Genomic DNA, 22,890 nt, shown 5'->3' with positions numbered 1-22,890 from the left:
ATTGGTTCGATTAAAACAACCGTCGTAACGCACTAAGCTGATATGATTTGATATGAACCGAAGTCGAACATACCATTCACTCGATCGTGATTGCCGAAATTGGGTATGATGAGCCGAGTTGATTTGATTGTATTTTCGGAACGAGAGTTTGATCTGACTTAATCATACTCTTTGAAGCTTATCATCTCTTTATGTTAAAAGCCAATATAGTTCATAAATAAAATAATTATATCTATCACATGTGTTAAAAATTCGTGCAAAAACTCTTTAAACATTTAATTACTTCAAAAAAAATCAAAAATAAAAATAAATTACTTCAGCTACTTCAAGAGAACAGAAATTTTTGTATGTGTACATACACACATACATACATGGATTATACTGATAGTTGATACTGAACAAGACTATTCTTTCGCACAGAAAATCGCATTGACTGTTGCATCGCCAGGTATTACGATTACTTTGTAGGATTATGGGCGAACGATGCACAAGCATTCCTAACAAACCTAACGCAACATCTAACATCACAAAATAACAGAAGTGCTGCAGTGTTGAAAAAAGTTCAATAGAGATTGACAAATGTCTAAGCCTTAATTCTTATCTGAAGTGTTGAAACACTTCAATTGACCATTAATATGAGCGAACAATTGCAAACTAATTCAGCCCTAGAAGTAATACGTTTGTAAGATATTAGGAATATTTGTTAATGAAAATGAAAACGAATGTACGATATGAATATAAATAGAGCTGAATTAAAAATGTTTATAATTAAAAACCATAAATATTACTGTTAAAAATTAAGTATGACCTAGACTTTTTTATTATCTCTAACATATTTGAAATTTACTTATTAATCATTTTCAGACTTTTTCGCTTTCATTAATAAATAGAATTAAGAATAAATAGAATTGTACTATATTGAGTTTATAACTAATTTATATCTTAGCCACTACCTGGTAAAGGTAGGATGCCTTTTATATTTCAGGATTTGGCAACCCTAATGTGGCAATCTGGCATCTCACAACTTTGTCGTAAAATTTGACATTTTTGATGTTATACATAGTCGAACATACCATCGCTATTTGTGTTGTTTACAGTAACTTAAAATATTCATATCGATCAAAAAACGGAATTAAAACGCAAACATTTTTGCGCAATTATTTTTACAACTTTCGTCGTGGATTAACTCAGCAACAGAGCGTCGATGAACCAGCATACATTCAATAATGCATGAACATTTGATTGTAAATTTTTTTTTGCGCTTTGGATAATAAAAAGCAGTCGACTGTATGGGTTTTTCAAAATAAGCTGTTTCCAACAAAAGTTGCTTGTTTTGCTAGAAAAACGACTTGTCGCAACAATACTACTAGAAAAACGCAGAGCAGTAAATGTTGAGTGGTACACAACCATTTTTTGCCAGTTGTCTTTCAAGAGGCGGTTGACGCCTTCAGAACGCTTGTTTGGAGACGCCTCAATCAGAGGGGCAAAAGTGCTTCGACACAATCACATATAAAAGTGTAAGGCAAACTACGTAAATATATTTTATATGAACTATGCATGTACATATGTACATATATACAAATGAACGAACAAACCTTAAGGGGGAGCCTGCTTTAGAGGCTTAAAAAATTAGATTTTTTGAGGAGTTTTTTGGGAGGGAAATAAATAATTGATTGAACCGAAATGTCTAGGGTTTATAGTTATATGTTTGAACATCATTCATAAAGTTTTCGGATACGAAATCTTTGATATTCTACCTTTGAAAAGCAATTGCCCGATGCATCTCGCATGTGCATTTGTCGGACGGCGGGCAGGATGCAGGTCGCAATTTCTGTCGAAAACAAATTCAAAGAGATCCATATTTTTTAATAATTTATCTTCTAGTCAAACTAAAAAAATTCCAAAAAAAATTGGAAAATGTTAAAATTTTTTTAAAATTGAAAAAAAGTGTTTTTTGACCAAAAAATTTGATTTTATGTTGTTTGAAAAATATGTTCAAACTTGACTTCCTTAGTTCTTTTTATTTTAAATAGAAGATAATTTATTGCCAAAGAAAATAAACTTTGCCCCAATTTCATACGACGTTTAGTTTTTTTCTATTCTGCCCGCCAATTAAAGCTTTCGCTTTCTGCCCAATTGCTCATATATTATATCTGCTAGACGCTCGGTCACTATTTCCCTTTTAGCTTCGAAAATATTTCAAATTCTCGTCTATAACTTTGGCGACATATTCTTAGATTTTTTTTAAAGAGATTTAAGCAAAAAAAATATCGTTTTTTCTAAGCTTCTAAAGCAGGCTCCACCCTTAATATAACGGAATTATTAAACTAATAAATAGTTGCATAACACTGACATTAAAACTATAAATATAAAACATCAAAAACAATATTATTTAATTTTGTTAGTGACCAGAAAATCTTTTCATAAATGAAGACACGGGCTTTTATAATAAACTAACATTGCCGGGAGGTTTATTAGGGAAAATAAATTGTGTATTAACAGTAAAAATAATGACTATTCACATTTTATTTATAGAGACAGCCACTTTTAAAGGAAATTGTAGGCGCCTGAACTGGAATGGTAAGTTTGTAGGAATCTTTGAGCGCCATGATAGCTCTTTCGCGCAACCACTCCTCGCGCGAAGGGTCTAGACTCCTGATCATTGAAGAGTTGTTAGTATTCAACTGTAACCTCTCTGCTTTAGCCTACACCAGTGAAGCCTTGAGGCCTGCATTTATCTCGTCTTTCGCGGTACCTCTCTCGATAATCGGCAACGTCTGCAGGAATCACCTGTCAGAAAGACGACCACTCCTCCCATTAATTCGATTGCCCCATATGTCATGCAAGCTTCGATTCGGTTCTTCAATCACTCGCTTGTGTGACATTGTGTATTTGTCCCACATGATCAATTTTTGCACCATTGCAATAGCAATGCACCGCCATTACTACTTTTGCTGATGTTGCAAATGGGCTCTTCTTCATCTGCAAGGTTCAGCGGGAGCTTGAATAGTAATTGTGCGGTTCTGCCACTACTTAACAAGATTGCGGGTAATCCGGAGGACTCAACTGCCAGTGCAACCACTTTGTCTTATCGCAACTGTGCCAGCAGTAAGTTCAGTAAGAAAGTTTTGCCGGTGCCCCCGGCCGTCGTCTTCAAGCAACCCTATTGCCTATCATGCTTCTGGGAAAGCGGTCCTTTCCTGTACGTCTATGATTTTAAGCGCTTGAAAACTGGTTGGGTTTCTGGTTCTAGTCAGCAGCAAACGTAAACAATAACAGCCAAAGTGTGTTATGTGTACGGTATAAATTTCATCCAGGGCATCTAAGGCTTTGACACCAGGCAAACCGTCGATGGGTGCGCACTGCTCGTGACGCATTCCACGTGTAATACCGTGGCCTTTTACAAGGAACAACATCCGAGTAAACTCGTTTTCCTAACACAAGCGGAAAAAGTAGTCAGGGTGGTAAGTGGCGGTGATGCCACTCGGTCTTGCCGAAATTGCCTATATACGAGCTCGCGGTTTGGAAGATGCACCACCAAGATGTGGCTTTGGGTGCCTTTCATGTGACGGTAAATGAAGTATTTTTCACGCTGCTTCGCTACTATCGGGTGATTTTTAAGAGCTTGATAACTTTTTTTAAAAAAAAAACGCATAAAATTTGCAAAATCTCATCGGTTCTTTATTTGAAACGTTAGATTGGTTCATGACATTTACTTTTTGAAGATAATTTCATTTAAATGTTGACTCATGTGGTTTCAACAAGATGGCGCTACATGCCACACAGCTCGCGATTCTATGGCCATTTTGAGGGAAAACTTCGGAGAACAATTCATCTCAAGAAATGGACCCGTAAGTTGGCTACCAAGATCATGCGATTTAACGCCGTTAGACTATTTTTTGTGGGGCTACGTCAAGTCTAAAGTCTACAGAAATAAGCCAGCAACTATTCCAGCTTTGGAAGACAACATTTCCGAAGAAATTCGGGCTATTCCGGCCGAAATGCTCGAAAAAGTTGCCCAAAATTGACTTTCCGAATGGACCACCTAAGACGCAGCCGCGGTCAACATTTAAATGAAATTATCTTCAAAAGTAAATGTCATGAACCAATCTAACGTTTCAAATAAAGAACCGATGAGATTTTGCAAATTTTATGCGTTTTTTTTTTAAAAAAAGTTATCAAGCTCTTAAAAAATCACCCGATACTTACATATCATCCCGTTCGAAATATCTGGACCTCATCCTTTGTGTCGATCGTAACTCTCCTGTATCACGGTGAAAATGGCCTGGCCACCGCAAAGTTGTCGTTGTTAATATGAATGTGTAGTTTATAAAAGACACTCCTTTTATTATTTTTTAATTATTAATTAACAACTTATAAACAAAAAACCAAAAAACAAAAACGTAAACAAATTTTATGTCACAGCTTAATTCATGCAGTGTACTTTTTTACTAAAAATAAGATAAATAATTTATTTAGAACTTGTTTAATACTTAGTATGACATCTGCTAGTTTTTAGTACAGATTTTAGTATAGGTGGCTTGGAGTTATCTAATTTTTTTGTTCCAATTTTTTCCACTCTCAATCGGATAAATGTCGGGTGACCGCACCGTTGGATTCATTAGATGTGGACAATTCCGTATTACCCAGGTCTGCACTATTGACGATTTGTATTTAGGATCGTTGTCCTGATAATACCGGAAATTTTGACGTATTCCAAGTTCCTCACCACTTTGGATTAAATTTTATTTTAAAATATTAAGGTACAATGATTTGTCAAAAAATACAAAGAACAAATTTCCAACCGCGGCTACAGAATACATGCCCATACCATAACACTGCCCCCACCATGTTTAACAACGGGTTTCCGCCACATTTAAGCCATTCCATCTGAGCCCGAGAAGGTTAAATTTGGACTCGTCACCAAAAATTACAGTGTTCCAGAAGTAAAAAATCCTTGGTTTTCAGCTCCCTGGCAAATGCAACTCGGCTTAATTGGTTTTTTTTTTGCTAATGAATGGCTTCTTTCGGGCTACCCGGGCATTAAAGTCGTTCCCACGTAGTACCCGACGCACAGTTTCAGCACAAAATGATTTTCCTAGCTCCTTCTGAATCTCTGTAGTTAACTTTGGAACTGATATCGTCGGGTTTTCTAAAATTTTACGCACAATTAAACGCCCGTTACGTTCATTGAAAATTTTATTTGATGCGTTTCGGCCTTTCTTTTGAATGTGACTTTCATGTACGAAACGCTCAATTATATTTTACTTAAATTTGCTATCTCCGCAAATTTTCGCTGTTATTTTCCATTTTTGAAATAGTTTATGACCAATTCCCGCTGCTCAATCGTTGTACGGGGACTCATTCTACTGAAAGTAGTACACTGAGAACTCGATACATAAAAACACTCTAAAATTGGTTTCAAACTACTACTGAATGACAGCTTTAAGGATTAGAAATGCCTAGTACCGTTCTCCATGCAACTGGCTTTCTCTATAACATAGACAAGAGCGTGCATGAAAATAACTGTGAGCGAAAATTCCTGGAAGGCACCTGCATTTCATGCCTTTGTGGATGTAAGACTGTACTTCCACATACTTTACTTTGCTTTTTATATTGGCAAAGCATTGTAGAATATACATATATTCATCAACCTTTTTTTAATTGTCATTATTTTCCATTTTAAGGCAATATAAACTGATAAATTTCATCTGCATGAAATAAGCTGTGAGCCACTGTATATCTTTTAAAACACTGCTTAATTTGATTGTTATCTTAATGTTCAAATCAAACCAAAGAGTGTTTTTGTTTTCGTAACAACAAAATAGAAAAAAGGAATAAAAATATAAATCATAGACGTAATTTTGTTACAATTATGTATTATTTGTAGAAGAATTGGGCTTAATAAAGCATTGCCCTGCGGCACAAAAAAATTTTCAAAAAATAAAAAAATCGCACAGAATTATGTTTACAACTTTGAAACCTCCAAAAGAATGCAAAACGATGGCCACTGAATGACGTATTTGGAGTCTAAACACCGCCAATCGCAGAACAAAAGCTCGATTTATCGCCTGAAACAATTTCGTTCTAAGTATTGCAGCAGGCAAGCTCCTACTTATCCAGAATAGTATCTGGCATACCCAACTTACATATGTCGTGCATGCAATGAGTCCCACCATGATACTAATTCTACCTCTCAACAGCTCGTTTCCTGGACATACTGGTTAGTGGCTTCGGCGACAGCTAACTTATTACATTCCCCCCAAGTTCCAAAGGCCTTGACACTCATTACGAAAACAAAAACAGGGGAAGGCCACGAAAATCGAGAATTATTCCGTGTCGAGTTGTAGAAAATAACCTTTTCAAAAGGTTTTCCCCGAAAAGTCGCAATGTTGACAAAAATACAGCGAAACAAGCGGATGGCAAAAGCTAAAATCATAAATTGAACAATTTTTTGATCCTCCATCTAGAAGGGAAATGTGGCAACCCCGCAAAACACAGAAAACATAGACAGTGGTGTTGTGGAATCTGATAGTTGTGCGAATCAGAATTGAAACCGATAAAAAAAGTAGTAGGTGTCATAAATTCAGATATTATTAGTTTGATATTCGAAACAGAATTTGTGTCGGTTTTGGGTGTCAAAGAAAACAATTTTATCGGTTTTGCTTTCAGAAACAAAGCAAGAAGATAGTCGCTCACAGATTTGAAATGTGAGTTAAGAAATCAAGTTAATTTATTATTTCGAGTTAATTTATCTTTATTTCTATAGGGGAAAACATAAGTATAAAACACGAAATGTCTTAATTATTCAGTTTTTGAGAAAAAAGGCGGGATATTTAAAGACATTAGATTTACAAAACGTAATTTGACACCCAAATGCGTCTTTATTCATCCGATAAATGTATCTCTTAAAATCGTTTTTTTTTAAATCTATCTTTGAGAACTTATTAAAAACTTTAATAGGATTGCTTCCAAATGTATTCATTTGCAAGTTATGTCACATTAGTAAACAGCTGATTCGAATATCCAAACAGATTCTGTGACACCATTGAAAATCAAAATTGGTTTGCAATTCTGACAGCTAGGCAATTCCGTCTTGGATTCCACAACATCCCTGAGTGACAAAAATAGCAAAAAAAGCAATTCTAAAATATTTTTCCGTCGCTCGAATAGCGGCGTCTATAAGCATATATCTTTATATATAAAAATTACGTGTCACGTTGTATGTCCGCGTATTTAAGAATAAAGGCGAAAACGTTTTTGTCGGTATAAGAATCCAAAGGATTTTACTTGAGATTTAATTTTGAATATGTTTATACAAATAAAAATCATTGTAATAGCGAATTTAAGGCTGCTTTCTCAATGTCTGGTTACCAGTCTTTCTGTCCAGTTAATAGAGTTGTCCGCTTATTAGATGTACTTAATAAAAATCACCAATGTGTATGGTTAATGGAGATGTCCGCTTAATAGGGCGTTCATTTAATAGAGCTTTCACTATATTCTTTATTTATGAATTGTTTTACCATCCTATCTTCTCAGTTGGTTCGAACTGGACACAGTTCACTCGTAATTTATGTTAGATGTTTGTGTAACAAATGCTGCTCTCAGTGCTCTTGCAACATGTTGCTACAGAGCATAATTTTGTTCACTTAGCGGTTGTACGTATCACCTAAACTTAATCGAGATGGATATATGGTTATTCATATATGTATATACATATACAAAAATGATCAGGATGACAAGACGAGTTGAAATCCGGGTGACTGTCTATCTGTCCGTACGTTTATCTTGATGAAACTTGATATGTGCGTTCCTTGGACGAGTTCGGAGATGGGCGTAATCGGAATATTGTCACGCCCACAAACGCCATTAACCGAAAACTTACAAAGTGACATAACTAAGCACTAAATCAAGATATAAAACTTTAATTTGGCACAGGGAATCGCAGTAGCAAGGGCCACCTGTGGGCAAACAAATAGTTTTTTTTCTTTGTCCAAGTTCTAAGTTAAGGTTTTAACTAAAACACGTATCTTTTTGCTTAAGATGATCCTGTGAGGAGTTATCCTGCCCACGTTGGCGCATCTTTTTTCCGAGGTGTAATCGGAAATGGCGTCGAAATGACCGAGTTTAAAATATTTTTTTTCCAAAAATTTCAGAATTTCTTTGTTAATAGTGTATGTTTGTAACAATAAGAGGCACAATTCCGATTTCTTTGGCGCCGCGATCTGAAGGTACCGTTGGAAAGAGGAAGTCCTCCTGATTAAAAAATATATTTTATATACATATACTTAATTATATTATGGGTACCGCAAATGCTTAGTTTACGAGATTCTACTTTAGAGTTCAAAAATTTCCAAAATTCGAAAAATTCAACAAGTTATTTCACTACATTTAACACAATTTATGCACATTTTCCCCTTCAAATTCATTTAATTAAACTGTAAACATTTAAACGAATTCACAATTTACACTTTTTGCAGGTATTGTAAGTAAGAAATTTATAATTTAAATTATGAGGAAATGCAGCGCTGCCATATGATAATAAGCAAATATGAGCGATTCGCTGAAGTTCCTCTTTTTCACTATAATTCCTCTTTCTTTATTTGGCAATCTTAGTTTTAATAAAAACAAGCGTCTATAAATTATATTTCAAATTAAAATGAGTATAAACAATCTTTCCCTGCATATGGACATTTTCTTATTTAAATTTAATAAACTAAGTAATATTAAATAAAATATTATGTAATAAAATACTTAGATTCAAGTACTACGCTAAAGTACTTCGGCAATGCCATTTCATAACCCATAATTGACGCTGATTTGAAGGCTGATATGTTGAAATAATCATCGCGAAAAGTGTGCGACCTTCAGTGGCATGCGAAGTAGCTATCGCATCGTCCATTGTTTGATTTCAGTGATGTTCCAGCAATTGTAATTGCTGATATGCTTTTCAAAAAGTTGCACACACCGTACCACTCACAGTACGCAATAACTCAAATGAAGTTGAACCACGTACATTAATCAATACCAACCGAAGGTAGAAGCAATACTAGTTTTCCGGGTGGATTGTCTAAATTCGTCCTAATGCATTAGTTGGGAACACACCTGGATGTCCATCTACCGGTTGGCCTTGCTTTCTACGTAACCATTTCTTCGATGATGCATTCCATGTATAAAATCACGGCATTTCCGAATAGAGCAATGTTCTTGCAAACGGATCACTGACGCAAGTTGAGAAAAAACTCGTCAATGTCAATTTTGTTGTTGGCAGTGTTTCCGCTGGCTGCACTGTATTCTCTGGGTTGAAATACACTCTTTCGAAAGTAAATATCTTACAAAACCATTCAAGGCTAATAACCGCTATCTTGTTTACTTTGGTGACGTACTTACAAACTTATTTTATAGATTTCACTAAACTGCAATACTCAAATTTGATATACGTTTTGATTGTGAATAAGACAATAGTGGTGAATATAATACGATCCATGTGTGGTCAACTTCGATATTCACTCCTCTAAATTGAATGCTGAATGTTCTGCCATTGCTGTCTGGTGAGCGACGCCGATACAATGGATATCCATTAAACGACGTGGATACTGTTTCGTGCATTTATTGTCAGACATACAAACCGAAGTGGGATTGTGATGTACGCAAGGTCCATGAACCATATTGGTTTTCACCACTTCGTATAATTCTAGTTCTATCTCTGGATTTGATCTGGTGTAACCTCCATCCACCATCCAAAGAAGAATGTGTGCGTGCGGCAAACCTCTTTTTTGCCCCTCAACAGAGAACATCCAGCATCTAACAGCACCATATAAACATACGTTGCTTCTAGATAAAGTCCATCAAACATCGTAGCTGTTCTTGCCGTGCTGCGACATGGTGACGATCTTTCTGATTGATCGCGATTCAATATTTCTGTAATCTATAGCCATTTTGCATTGCAAGTGAATGTAACAAACAAATCCGTCCATAAGTCCGCACGTATGTCATCGCATCCTGCGAGTTCTCGTCCATGCGCTTTGGGCAGCCAATAAACTATACAAGGTGCGTTCCAAAGTAAACAGGACTTAGAGAAAAACAGAACAAATGGTTTTTTCGCCAAAATCAATTTATTTTATTGAAAATAGTCTCTTGCTTTAATACAGCTTGCAGCAAGTTGGCCGGTATGGTCGTCAGTATGCCGGTGCACGCCTTTTGAATGGCCTCTACCTCTGCATAACGCTTTCCTTTCATGGGAAAATACATTTTTCCGAAAAGGAAGAAATCGCACGGTGCCATATCAGTGAATTCGGGGAGTGGTTAATGGTTAAATTGTGATTTTTGGTCAAATAATCGGTCACAATGATGTCCTTCGAATGTTGGATTCTGAGCAATTTTGGTCGTCAGTCAATTTGTGCGGAACAAACCGTGCACACACGTTTTAAGCCCAAATGTTTGGTCAAAGTGCGATAAATCGATGTTTTGAAGATGTTGAGTTCCACTTCCATGAATTTCAATTATGATTTCGGCTGATTTTGGATGAATTCACGCACGGTTTCTATGGAATCTCCGGTGATAACGGATTTTGATTAGCCCACATGTTGATCGTCATTAATGTCCTCACGACCACTTTGAAAACATTGAAACCACTCGTGTAATCTGCTACGGAATAGGCAATCATCGCCAGAAACTTGTTCCATCAATTGAAACATTTCGGTAAAAGTTTTAGCAATTTTAAAACAAAATTTAATGTTGGCTCTTTGTTCGAAAACTTCACTTCCAATAAATGAAATGTCATGAAATTCTCACTGGACAATCGATAAAGATAGCTGATTCTAACGCACCAGTCGACATATATGTAGATGGGGCTCTAGATCCATGTTTACTTTGGAACGCACCTTGTACGAAGCAAATCAGAAAATAATATTGATATGAAATAATTATAAAAGAAAATGTCCAATCAATTGCATTTTTTACATTTATTCGTATGATTATATTGTTGCGTGTTCAGAGACTGTTTTTTGCAAGTGTACATATATAAAGGATGAGATTGACGAGACGATTGTAAATCAGTTTGACTGTCTGTCCGTCGTTTCATCCGCCCGTCCGTTTATCTGTGGGAGCTGTAAAACTTGAGCAAAAATTTAAATAATGTAATGAAACTTTGTTCAAGCAATAAATTTAGATATAAAACTGTAATTTGGCGCAGGGGATCGCAGTAGTGACACACCTATTGGCTAATAATCGGTTAAGCTAAAATCACCAAACTTGCCTCGGAGAAGTGCTTTTATTATCTGTTGTTGTTTCAGGGGTTATTTAATGTTAGGGTCTATTTTGAATAAGTGATATTAATACGAATTAAGCCAAGTACATGGTATAGAGTTTGGTCCTGTAAACCTCGACCTCGTCCGTTGACATTATTTAACATTACAAAAAAAAGACAAGCATAATTATGAAAATGATATAATGTTTTTTTATTTTATTTTATTTTAGAAATTTACAATTGACGAATAACATATATAAATATATAGGATGGATACCTTCGATGTGTCAGACCGAAACAGGTAAGTTAGTAAGTTAATACAAATATTGTAAATAATAAGTACGATCTGTCTGTTGATTTCATTACGTTGCCCTTATATTCAGTGAGAATTTGCGATGGAGTTGTCTTTAACAATCAAGCAATGTTAGCATTTTTGGTACTACAGTACAGTTTCGTTGAACTATTTGCTAAAAAAAACTAAAATCCCTTTTACAGGTTTCAACTCATTTCGGTTCAATTAAAGTTGAAGCAATTCAACTTCAGATCAAATGAACTCATTTTTGGTATTACGATTTACAACTATTAGTTTGCTATTAATGCCAACCTAAAAAATGAAGATTTCACAAATAATTAAGCATCTGAAGTTTTTTAAATGATAAATTAAAACAATTTAATTGAGTTATTGTTCAAAAGGTAAATAATTATTAATATGAACATTATTTTTTATTTATGCAAGTATTACGATGACAAAAATGTTACGGTAAAAACTGATGTGCTGCGCATAAGAAAAATCCTTTCTTTATTTTGCCAAAAGTTTTATTGACAAGTAAGTGGCATTTAACTTATGTTTATTGCAGATTCATAAGTTATTTTCTTTTAAATGAGGAATTATTATAATTTTTTTTATTTTTACTAAATAAGATGAAGTAACGTTTTCACAAACTCTTTATTTCCTTGTTGCTGGTAGTTATGAAGAATGCATTTTAATGATTAAAGCTAAGTTTCTAAGGTTTATAGTTATATATTTAAACATCATCCGCAAATTTTTTGGATACGAAATCTTTTGTATTCTGCCTTTGGAAAGCAAGGATGCACCTCGCATGTGCATTTACACTACGGTGGGCAGGGTGCAGGTTGCAATTTCTATCTGAAACAAAAAATTCATAGAGATTCGTATTTCTTAATAAATTATCGTCTAGTGAAACCAAGAAAATTCCAAAAATTGTGGTAAATTATAAAAAAATTTTAAAAATTGAAAAAAGTGTTTTTTCCAAACAATTTTTACTGTTTTTTTGTTTTAAAAATATGTTCAAACTTAACTTTTCTTAGTTTAAATAGAAAACAATTTAATGCCAAATATAATAAACTTCACCCTAATTCGAAACGACGTTTAGTTTATTTGTTTCACATAAAAATGAAAAACCAAAAAATCGCTCGTCAAAGTCTGCCCAAGCGTTCATATTCGTATGTACTTGCTACACGCTCAGCCACTATTTCCCCTCCAGCTTCGACAATATTTCGAATTCCCATCTATAACTTTGGGGACATATTCTTAGATAATTTTTAAAGAGATTTAATAAAAAAAATCGATTTATTCAAAAGTAGTTACCACAAACTCTTCATTTTCTTGCTCTGCCGGTAGTTGTCAAAAATGCATTTTAAACGATTTTGACTTTGGACTAAAGAAACCTACGCTATCTGATTGTTACAAAATTGTTGTTGTTTTTTAAATACACAGTACAACAGCTAATCTGGGGGGTGAGAAATTCCAAGTCAGGGTGATGGTACTAGGTCAGTATAGGCTTTGTTTGGCGTTCGTATGTGTCAGTTTTTTTATGACCTTTTAAATTTTTTCCTTATCTTGATGTTTTTTCGCTTAGTTGTAACAGGAAGAAGGCGTGTTAAGAAAATATTATATACCGAATTTCATTGAAATCGGTATAGTAGTTCCTGAGATATGGTTTTTGGTCCATAAGTGGGCGACGCCACGCCCATTTTCAATTTCAAAAAAAAAGCCTGCAGCTTCCTTCGGCCATTTCTTCCGTAAAATTTTGTATTTCTGACGTTTTTTGTTAGTCGGTAAACACACTTTTAGTGATTTTCAACATAACCTTTGTATGGGAGGTGGGTGTGGTTATTATCCGATTTCTTCCATTTTTGAACTGTATATGGAAATGCCTTCGGGGAAACGACTCTATAGAGTTTGGTTGACATAGCTGTAGTAGTTTCCGTTATATGTACAAAAAACTTAGTAGGGGGCGGGGCCACGCCCACTTTTCCAAAAATTTGAATTTTGTGTGAAGTTCTCGCATGTTTTCAATTTAAATTTGCGAATAAATAATTATTTTATCTATATTTCATTAAAATGAGAAGGGGAAAACGTTCCACGCCGAAAAAGAAAGCGCTTATGTGCAATACGAGCAAAAAAGGAAAATATCCAAATATCCTGCCGAAATTGCTGAAATCTCCATAGCTCTCCAAAAATGTTTTATAATACCCTTTATGTAACTAATAAGATCCATTTTGTATCAACAAAAAGAAAACCAGGACCACGTAAAACCAATATTAGTGTTGACAAAAACATAGTACGGAAGAGCAAAGCCGATCTTTTTAAGTCAGACAGAGAAATTATGATCGAAGTTAATGACGAGTAAGGTGTGGACGTGTCCAGAAAGCTTGTTGGAATATGACTCAATGAATCTCAACTTTTTGGATTAGCAGTAAGAAACCACTCCTGTCAAAACGCCACACCAAAGATTGACTGGCATTTGCAAAGGCCCACAGAGACAAAGCAGCACAATTTTGGAGGAACGTATTTTTGAGCGACGAAACCAAGACAAATAGGATGGCTCCAGGGGGTAAACATGTGTACATCGTCCACAAGGTCAAGCCCTTAACCGTAAGTATTCCAAAAAAAAAACCATTAAGTACGGCGGTGGAAGTATCATGGTCTGAGGCGCGTTTTCATGGCAAGGCATCGTGTCAATTGTTCGAATAAATGGTAAAACGGGCCAGTTTTAGTATTTGGATATACTGTAAAATAAAATGGAGCCATTTGTATATTAACCCATGCCCATAAACTGGACACTTATGCAAAATAATGATCCGAAGCAAACCGCGAAGGTTGTAAAGCATTGGCTCGGCAATAAAAAATTTAGAATATTGAAATGGCCTGCGCGAAGCCCGGATCTCAATTCAATAGTAAATTTATGAAAAGATATCAAGACCAAAAATGCAAGCATATTCGAAAATTGTAATGATTTGTGAGCTGTAATTGAGGAGGCTTGATATTCAATCCCAAAGGAATGATGTCAAAAACTGGTGGACAGCATGCAGCGAAGATGTGAGAGGGTGATTAAAAATGGTGGATGTCGTACAAAATACTAACGAAATGAACAATTTTGTACAATTTTTTAATATTTTTTTTTAATTTTGGTACCTGTTTTTAAACCCTTTTCAGATTGTGCTATTTATTTGTCCCAGCTGTGAGATAGGGTATTGATGTTTTCGTCTTTTTTTGACGATAATAGAATATTTATTGTTTTAATGTTCTAGTAATATTAAAGTGAATAATTTTTAAAATAAAACGCATGTCTCTTCAAATCCGTAAGTGATAAACTTAAGGAATAAATAAATGTTTTCTTATTTGATGACCAAGTGTGCTATTTATGTGGCCATGGCTGTATGTTGCCGTCTAACTGGTGGTCCATGCTAAAAGAAGTTTGGAAATAACGGTGCATTAGAATATGCATGTTAGTAGGGTATTGAATGGCAACACGACATAATTGAACGGTTGGAGATAGAGTCAAGTCTGGAAAAGTTGACTCTACTCCAGCATTCAGAGGGTTAGTTCTGCTAGAGACTCGAGAGGCAGCCCGAGCCTTTTATCTGTCATTGTGTTTTTCGCTAATAGTGACGATACTCGCGAGGCCTTACTACACTCAACCCTTATACACCAAGTAAACCCAGATAATGGCCTCAATAAGAAACCCTCCCGTGCAGGGGCCATCCTAGCAGCGATTGACTTACCAGAAACCTTCTCACAACGCTGCTAGAAGGCATTAGATAACGTACGACTCCGCCATACTGAAGAGATGAACCATCAAAATAAAAATGGCGTAAACAAACGTCCCGCATCACTGTTTACCTGGTATGTTTTGAAACTACCCCAACCATCGAAGGAATTTCTGCTACCTCATACGTCGATAGTCATGACATCAGGCACTGGAAACAATGACACGTGTTTCAAAGAAAATATCTATATCCATGATCTATCTCTCTTCTTCACTGTTGGGGGGTTTAACCCTTTCCCTTGCTAAAACTCTTGTGTTCCGTAATAGAGAATCTCCAGGGCGGTTAGGTGGTGTTGGTGAGGTACGTACTACTATGACCAAAAATAGTGATACTTTGTTCATAATTCCAAAATTCCTACCTTATTCTTCAAAATCTTTGTTGTCCCCTTAAAGAAATCTCTGTTGGCCCCAATACACTTGTGCCAATGGTTTTTCCAACCCTCGAAATGAAAAAAATGAAATGAAATGTTTTTATGAATAAAAAGACCCCGATTCGCCGTGCTGTGCGGTTTGTCGTCATGTTCTTTATTAATTATGTTCTTTAATTCTTAAAATATGCTTAGCTTAATTTTCTTAGAGCCGTTGACATCTGGTTCATTGGTTTTGTGTCTTCTGCAGTTTGTGGTCAGTGCTAAAGTGCGATATTGTTTTTGGAACTAGTAAAGTTATTTGTTTCGTGGTGTTTTAATTTGAAATATTGTTGAAAATATAATTAAAATGAGTGAATTGTCAGCAAAGGCTGTTAAATTGAAAAATAAATAAGAAGCATCTAAATTAATATGCAATATTAATGAGAGCACATATAGCGGCAGTAATAAAATGATGGCTATACCCAAGTACAATACATACATCCCACTGACGAATATATCGAATGGTATATATTTTAATAGATCTTAATTCTTTGCAATTTATTATAAATATTTAATTTTCTACTAAGCACAACAACTGCGTCTTCAGATCAAGGAACCATACAAACGATCTTGCAAGAGTTACGTTCTTTGCAAACAAAATTTGAAAAATTCGAAGAAACTAATACAAAAATAATTAAAAACTTTGACGGAAGAAGTCGTTGCATTAAAACCGAAGTCAAGGAGCAAAGAAATATGCGTGAGAAGGATGATACGTCTCTAATACCTTCCTTGCCTTTCATTGGATGTCAAGGACTTTATTGATTTTGACACAAAGCTGCTGTTGAACGACAAAATAACATCTCAGCTGGTAGGTCGATTTTCTTATACTAACCCAGCTAACATTTAAGTTAGAGAATGATTAGAGAACGAGTCGTACTCTAATATATTTCTCTAAGGTAGAACGTTAGAAAACTATAAGAAAAACTGTTGAAAACTGTAGCATTCTCTACAAAAAGGGGACTTAGTTCTCGATATCGAGAAAAATATTAGTTATCTAATCGTATTCTAAGGTTGAATTCTAATTGGATTCTAATGTTGATTTTTGATTGTTTTGGAGCTATTATTGGATTTCGTTTATTAAAAAAATAATTTTTTTTTTTTCAAATTAAAACAGTTTTATTTCATATTGCCTCTTTTTTCATTGCATTAATATTAATATAGTTGTGTATAAAACGTCCAACACAAAAGTCTTTAAATTAAATTCTAGTGAATTAATTAAAATTATAAATTCAAATTCAAACACAAAAATATTCATAAAAAAACTAAAATGAAATCACATTATGTTCTTTTAAGTTAAATTTAATTTTTACGTTTTTGTTTTTTTGGAGTCGTATGCCTTTTTCTTCATGTGGCGTCCTTTAGCATGCTAGAGGTGCGCTCAAAATCTATATCTGTCGCATGAGGGAATTTAGACGAAAATGTACCTAAAACAAAATAATTAGTTTTGTAAAATTTCGGAAATGTGAAGAACTATACTTTTTAAGGCAGCTGTTACACTTAAGGGTCTCACAGCCATTTTATCTTCGTACCCTTCCAACACAAATTCTGCGCAACACCATCGGTAAAAATTTGGCGCCAAGCATTTTTTACGAACTTTTCAGCTGTGTGGACAGATACTGTGAAAAATCCCTCCTTCTGGAAAGATATGCATTGAGTTCAAGTTTAACAATTTAGATAGTCTGTTGGTTAATAAAAATATTACCAGTTCATTAAATTTTCTGGAATGCTCCTGTATATCTTTTTCAAAATTTTGAAATTGTTCCAAGTTATCAAATGGAACTTTCAGGAGCAGCTCACTTCGTGATTTGTGGCTTGTCTTTGTAGTCTGCTTTGTTTCTTGCAAAATTCGTGTCAGGGCCCTCTTTACGGATTTTTGATTGTGGTCTATTTCTGTAATACAAAAACGTATCGAATAACATTAAAAAACATATTTTTGACGTTTCATAAGTTGTCACATAAGACTGAATGGTAAAACGCCAATATATGCAGCTACAAAAGTCGCATAGCCATTTTCTTACCTTTCAGTATTTTATTTTCCGACTGTTTTATACGGTCCAATATCCTTTTCTCAAGCAAATCAATATCTGAAAAATAACAAAATACTTAAGATATTTCCCTTTTACTATTTAATTAAAATTTAATTTTTTACCTTTTTTAGTTACAGGAGTATTTTCTTATGCTTCTTCTATGATGTGGTTAAAATCCATTTTCTGTCCGAATAATTTATGTACGTTTATATGTTCTTAATGCTTACAAATATTTAAATATCAAAAAAAAAAATAATGAAGGAAAAGAATGAACAAGTTGATGTTAGACTCTTAGTTACTAAATTTTATAATTTTTTCTGATATTTCATCTAAGTTGTGATGATAGACGGAAGACGAAATTTTTAGGACTTCACATGACTTGATATTGAGAATTCCTGATGAGATAGGTGTTTCAAAATAATCCTGTAAATTCAGAACTTCCTTTCCAAGTAGCTTTGTGGCTTTATTTATAGCTACTAATTTAAATATTTTGCACTTAACGCTGTAAAAGTTATCAGGTTCTTTCGGCGAAAAGTAAAACTTTGAAGATTGTACAAATATTAATGAATCATTTCTAAATTTTCCTTTTTTAATTTCAGTCGATGGATTCATAGTATTGTTTGACCTAAAACTGTCCTCAACTAAACGATTGTATACTTGTGAGACGACATGGTTATGCTTTTTTATCTTTCTTTTCAATTTCCATAAGTAATTTTCAAATTTAAATGCACTAAAAGATTCAAGACATCCAAAATTTACGGTATCACTTGCGAGATGTGTTAAGCAATGAAAAGGAAATCATCATCGTAATACTGAGGCACAAGTTCTACGAATTTTTCCAGCATTTGACTAGCACATCTATTGTATTTAATATAATTACTTTGACTTAAAAGAATCCTAATGCTTAGTGAAAGAAAGCAAAAAATGGTTATAGTTTACTGGATCTAAAATTTCTTTTAGTAAAAATATTCCAGTATAGGAAAGAAAGCACCTAAACTCTGTGGCTTTTAAACCGCTCAACATCTTTCAAAGAACGTGGGTGCCTAACTCTCGCGGCACCTGATTGCAAATAAACATTATTCTTGAATCTAATGCTTGAATTTGTTTCTGTTTAAGTGAATAAGGTTTTTACGTTTTTTTATCCAGGCCAACAATAAAGTCTTTGTAACTCGTAGACAGACTACATGCATGTAATCCAAAGCAAACGATTTAACAATATCTATTGGAAGCTTTTCAATTACCATTGGTTCTAAAATTACATGATGGGCTCTATCAACACGAGCACGAAAATCGGTATCAGTTCGAGGAAGACTATTTTCTTTAACAAAAATTATTTTGTGATTTTTAGACTGGCCTTTCTGTATGCATTTAGGACAACACGAATATCCACAATGACCTTTGATACCAAGGATAAACGCTCGCGCAGGTGCGTCACATATAAAAGCTCGACAATTTACAGAGTAATGTTTTTCGTTAAAAAATATTCCGTTTTCCATTAAAATAAGTAGTTCATCTACAAATCTTGTAAGAAATTCGTTTGCGCTTGCTGACTTGCTATTCCCACAATACACTCCAATAACCTTCACATCGTCCCACCCGTTTACATTAATTAGAATTGGCCACACCTGAAGGTTAGAACTTTTTGCCAGTGGAAGCCCATCAATATTAAAGTTTAAGTCCAACCGGGTATCATTGAAGTCATTCTGATTTAAAAAATCGGTCAAAGCTCCATCAAAGCCGTAATGTACATATTCTCCCGAACCCATTGTTACTTTAGGTATTTCTTTTGGTGTATTTCTTAAAGTTCTAGAGCATAACGGAAGTCCTGAAACATACTTTGCTAAAATTTTCAATAAGTCGTCCGTCGCAGAAGTCGTAATATTATGTTTAATTGTCCATTCGGTTAAGTCCTGTGGCAAACTTCAATTTTCACCATCAGAAGCACTATCTATGTCATCATTTGATTCACTAAACTCTTTTTCGGATTCACTGCCGCTTGAATCACATTCGATATTGTCACTTCGCAATTCTTTAAGAGCTGGCGGCGAATCTGCATCTGACTCAAAGTGCATCGTGGGTTTCATTCCTTAACTCACGATAATCAAACAGCATGTCCACAATCTGCTCGCTTTCTCTCTTTAACTTTTTTTATACATTTAAAAATTATATTTACCCGTAATTTTGTAATAATAATAACCGTCTAAAAAAATTTAAAGCACTTTCTTTTCGCACGTATTATTTTTATTTGACACTAGGAATGAGCGACTCAGCAGACACTTATTGTATTCGATAACTATCATTTATATCGACAGTGCATTTCTGAGTGTTTCTCTAATCATTCTATAATCAAATTCTAATGTTGTTCTCTAAGCTTGAATTCGATTCGAGAAACATTAGAAAACTATATTAGAATTCTAATGTAAAATCTAGCTTTTTCTCTAACGTTAGAGACAGCGATTGCTGGGAAATGCCCATAATTATGAATAAATTTGTATATTGGGAACATATTTAATTTTAGAAAAATATCATATATAAAGTTGGAGGAAAGGATTTCCCTTCATTCCTGAGAATGGCATTATCCATTATATCGAATGCTATGGCCGTTAATTTAACTTGGCGTGGACTAAATGACAAACCCTTCCAACACAAATTCTGCGCAACACCATCGGTAAAAATTTGGCGCCAAGCATTTTTTACGAACTTTTCAGCTGTGTGGACAGATACTGTGAAAAATCCCTCCTTCTGGAAAGATATGCATTGAGTTCAAGTTTAACAATTTAGATAGTCTGTTGGTTAATAAAAATATTACCAGTTCATTAAATTTTCTGGAATGCTCCTGTATATCTTTTTCAAAATTTTGAAATTGTTCCAAGTTATCAAATGGAACTTTCAGGAGCAGCTCACTTCGTGATTTGTGGCTTGTCTTTGTAGTCTGCTTTTGTTTCTTGCAAAATTCGTGTCAGGGCCCTCTTTACGGATTTTTGATTGTGGTCTATTTCTGTAATACAAAAACGTATCGAATAACATTAAAAACATATTTTTTGACGTTTCATAAGTTGTCACATAAGACTGAATGGTAAAACGCCAATATATGCAGCTACAAAAGTCGCATAGCCATTTTCTTACCTTTCAGTATTTTATTTTCCGACTGTTTTATACGGTCCAATATCCTTTTCTCAAGCAAATCAATATCTGAAAAATAACAAAATACTTAAGATATTTCCTTTTACTATTTAATTAAAATTTAATTTTTTACCTTTTTTAGTTACAGGAGTATTTTCTTATGCTTCTTCTATGATGTGGTTAAAATCCATTTTCTGTCCGAATAATTTATGTACGTTTATATGTTCTTAATGCTTACAAATATTTAAATATCAAAAAAAAAAATAATGAAGGAAAAGAATGAACAAGTTCATGTTAGACTCTTAGTTACTAAATTTTATAATTTTTTCTGATATTTCATCTAAGTTGTGATGATAGACGGAAGACGAAATTTTTAGGACTTCACATGACTTGATATTGAGAATTCCTGATGAGATAGGTGTTTCAAAATAATCCTGTAAATTCAGAACTTCCTTTCCAAGTAGCTTTGTGGCTTTATTTATAGCTACTAATTTAAATATTTTGCACTTAACGCTGTAAAAAGTTATCAGGTTCTTTCGGCGAAAAGTAAAACTTTGAAGATTGTACAAATATTAATGAATCATTTCTAAATTTTCCTTTTTTAATTTCAGTCGATGGATTCATAGTATTGTTTGACCTAAAACTGTCCTCAACTAAACGATTGTATACTTGTGAGACGACATGGTTATGCTTTTTTATCTTTCTTTTCAATTTCCATAAGTAATTTTCAAATTTAAATGCACTAAAAGATTCAAGACATCCAAAATTTACGGTATCACTTGCGAGATGTGTTAAGCAATGAAAAGGAAATCATCATCGTAATACTGAGGCACAAGTTCTACGAATTTTTTCCAGCATTTGACTAGCACATCTATTGTATTTAATATAATTACTTTGACTTAAAAAGAATCCTAATGCTTAGTGAAAGAAGCAAAAAATGGTTATAGTTTACTGGATCTAAAATTTCTTTTAGTAAAAATATTCCAGTATATAGGAAAGAAAAGCACCTAAACTCTGTGGCTTTAAACCGCTCAACATCTTTCAAAGAACGTGGGTGCCTAACTCTCGCGGCACCTGATTGCAAATAAACATTATTCTTGAATCTAATGCTTGAATTTGTTTCTGTTTAAGTGAATAAGGTTTTTACGTTTTTTTATCCAGGCCAACAATAAAGTCTTTGTAACTCGTAGACAGACTACATGCATGTAATCCAAAGCAAACGATTTAACAATATCTATTGGAAGCTTTTCAATTACCATTGGTTCTAAAATTACATGATGGGCTCTATCAACACGAGCACGAAAATCGGTATCAGTTCGAGGAAGACTATTTTCTTTAACAAAAATTATTTTGTGATTTTTAGACTGGCCTTTCTGTATGCATTTAGGACAACACGAATATCCACAATGACCTTTGATACCAAGGATAAACGCTCGCGCAGGTGCGTCACATATAAAAGCTCGACAATTTACAGAGTAATGTTTTTCGTTAAAAAATATTCCGTTTTCCATTAAAATAAGTAGTTCATCTACAAATCTTGTAAGAAATTCGTTTGCGCTTGCTGACTTGCTATTCCCACAATACACTCCAATAACCTTCACATCGTCCCACCCGTTTCCATTAATTAGAATTGGCCACACCTGAAGGTTAGAACTTTTTGCCAGTGGAAGCCCATCAATATTAAAGTTTAAGTCCAACCGGGTATCATTGAAGTCATTCTGATTTAAAAAATCGGTCAAAGCTCCATCAAAGCCGTAATGTACATATTCTCCCGAACCCATTGTTACTTTAGGTATTTCTTTTGGTGTATTTCTTAAAGTTCTAGAGCATAACGGAAGTCCTGAAACATACTTTGCTAAAATTTTCAATAAGTCGTCCGTCGCAGAAGTCGTAATATTATGTTTAATTGTCCATTCGGTTAAGTCCTGTGGCAAACTTCAATTTTCACCATCAGAAGCACTATCTATGTCATCATTTGATTCACTAAACTCTTTTTCGGATTCACTGCC

At 34.3% G+C, this 22,890-nt stretch overlaps 1 protein-coding gene and 2 long non-coding RNA genes across 6 annotated transcripts in view; 1 reads left to right on the top strand and 2 right to left on the bottom strand.

Moving 5' to 3' along the window:
- Window positions 1-22,890, top strand: part of LOC120779513 (adapter molecule Crk) — a 152,590-nt gene that overhangs the window by 92,410 nt on the left and 37,290 nt on the right. For 3 of the 4 annotated variants that reach the window (XM_040111842.1, XM_040111845.1, XM_040111843.1), the window contains exon 2: window positions 11,479-11,549. In XM_040111842.1, the coding sequence (XP_039967776.1) occupies window positions 11,518-11,549 (32 nt within the window). In that variant the 5' untranslated portion in view covers window positions 11,479-11,517. Of the gene's footprint in view, window positions 1-1,316; window positions 1,518-11,478; window positions 11,550-22,890 lie in introns of those variants that run through there. The other variant, XM_040111844.1, reaches the window with a different exon arrangement.
- Window positions 17,030-18,665, bottom strand: LOC120779514. Its single transcript, XR_005705675.1, has 5 exons — window positions 17,881-18,665; window positions 17,750-17,815; window positions 17,434-17,621; window positions 17,208-17,366; window positions 17,030-17,155 (listed from the first exon to the last, which is right to left on the bottom strand). It is a non-coding gene; the product is annotated as an uncharacterized LOC120779514 (long non-coding RNA).
- LOC120779515 lies at window positions 20,692-21,351 on the bottom strand. Its single transcript, XR_005705676.1, has 3 exons — window positions 21,015-21,351; window positions 20,885-20,950; window positions 20,692-20,756 (listed from the first exon to the last, which is right to left on the bottom strand). It is a non-coding gene; the product is annotated as an uncharacterized LOC120779515 (long non-coding RNA).

The sequence above is a fragment of the Bactrocera tryoni genome, unplaced genomic scaffold (genome assembly GCF_016617805.1).
Source record: "Bactrocera tryoni isolate S06 unplaced genomic scaffold, CSIRO_BtryS06_freeze2 scaffold_11, whole genome shotgun sequence".
NCBI lineage: Eukaryota > Metazoa > Arthropoda > Insecta > Diptera > Tephritidae > Bactrocera > Bactrocera tryoni.
This window is presented reverse-complemented; position numbering and strand designations above follow the sequence as displayed.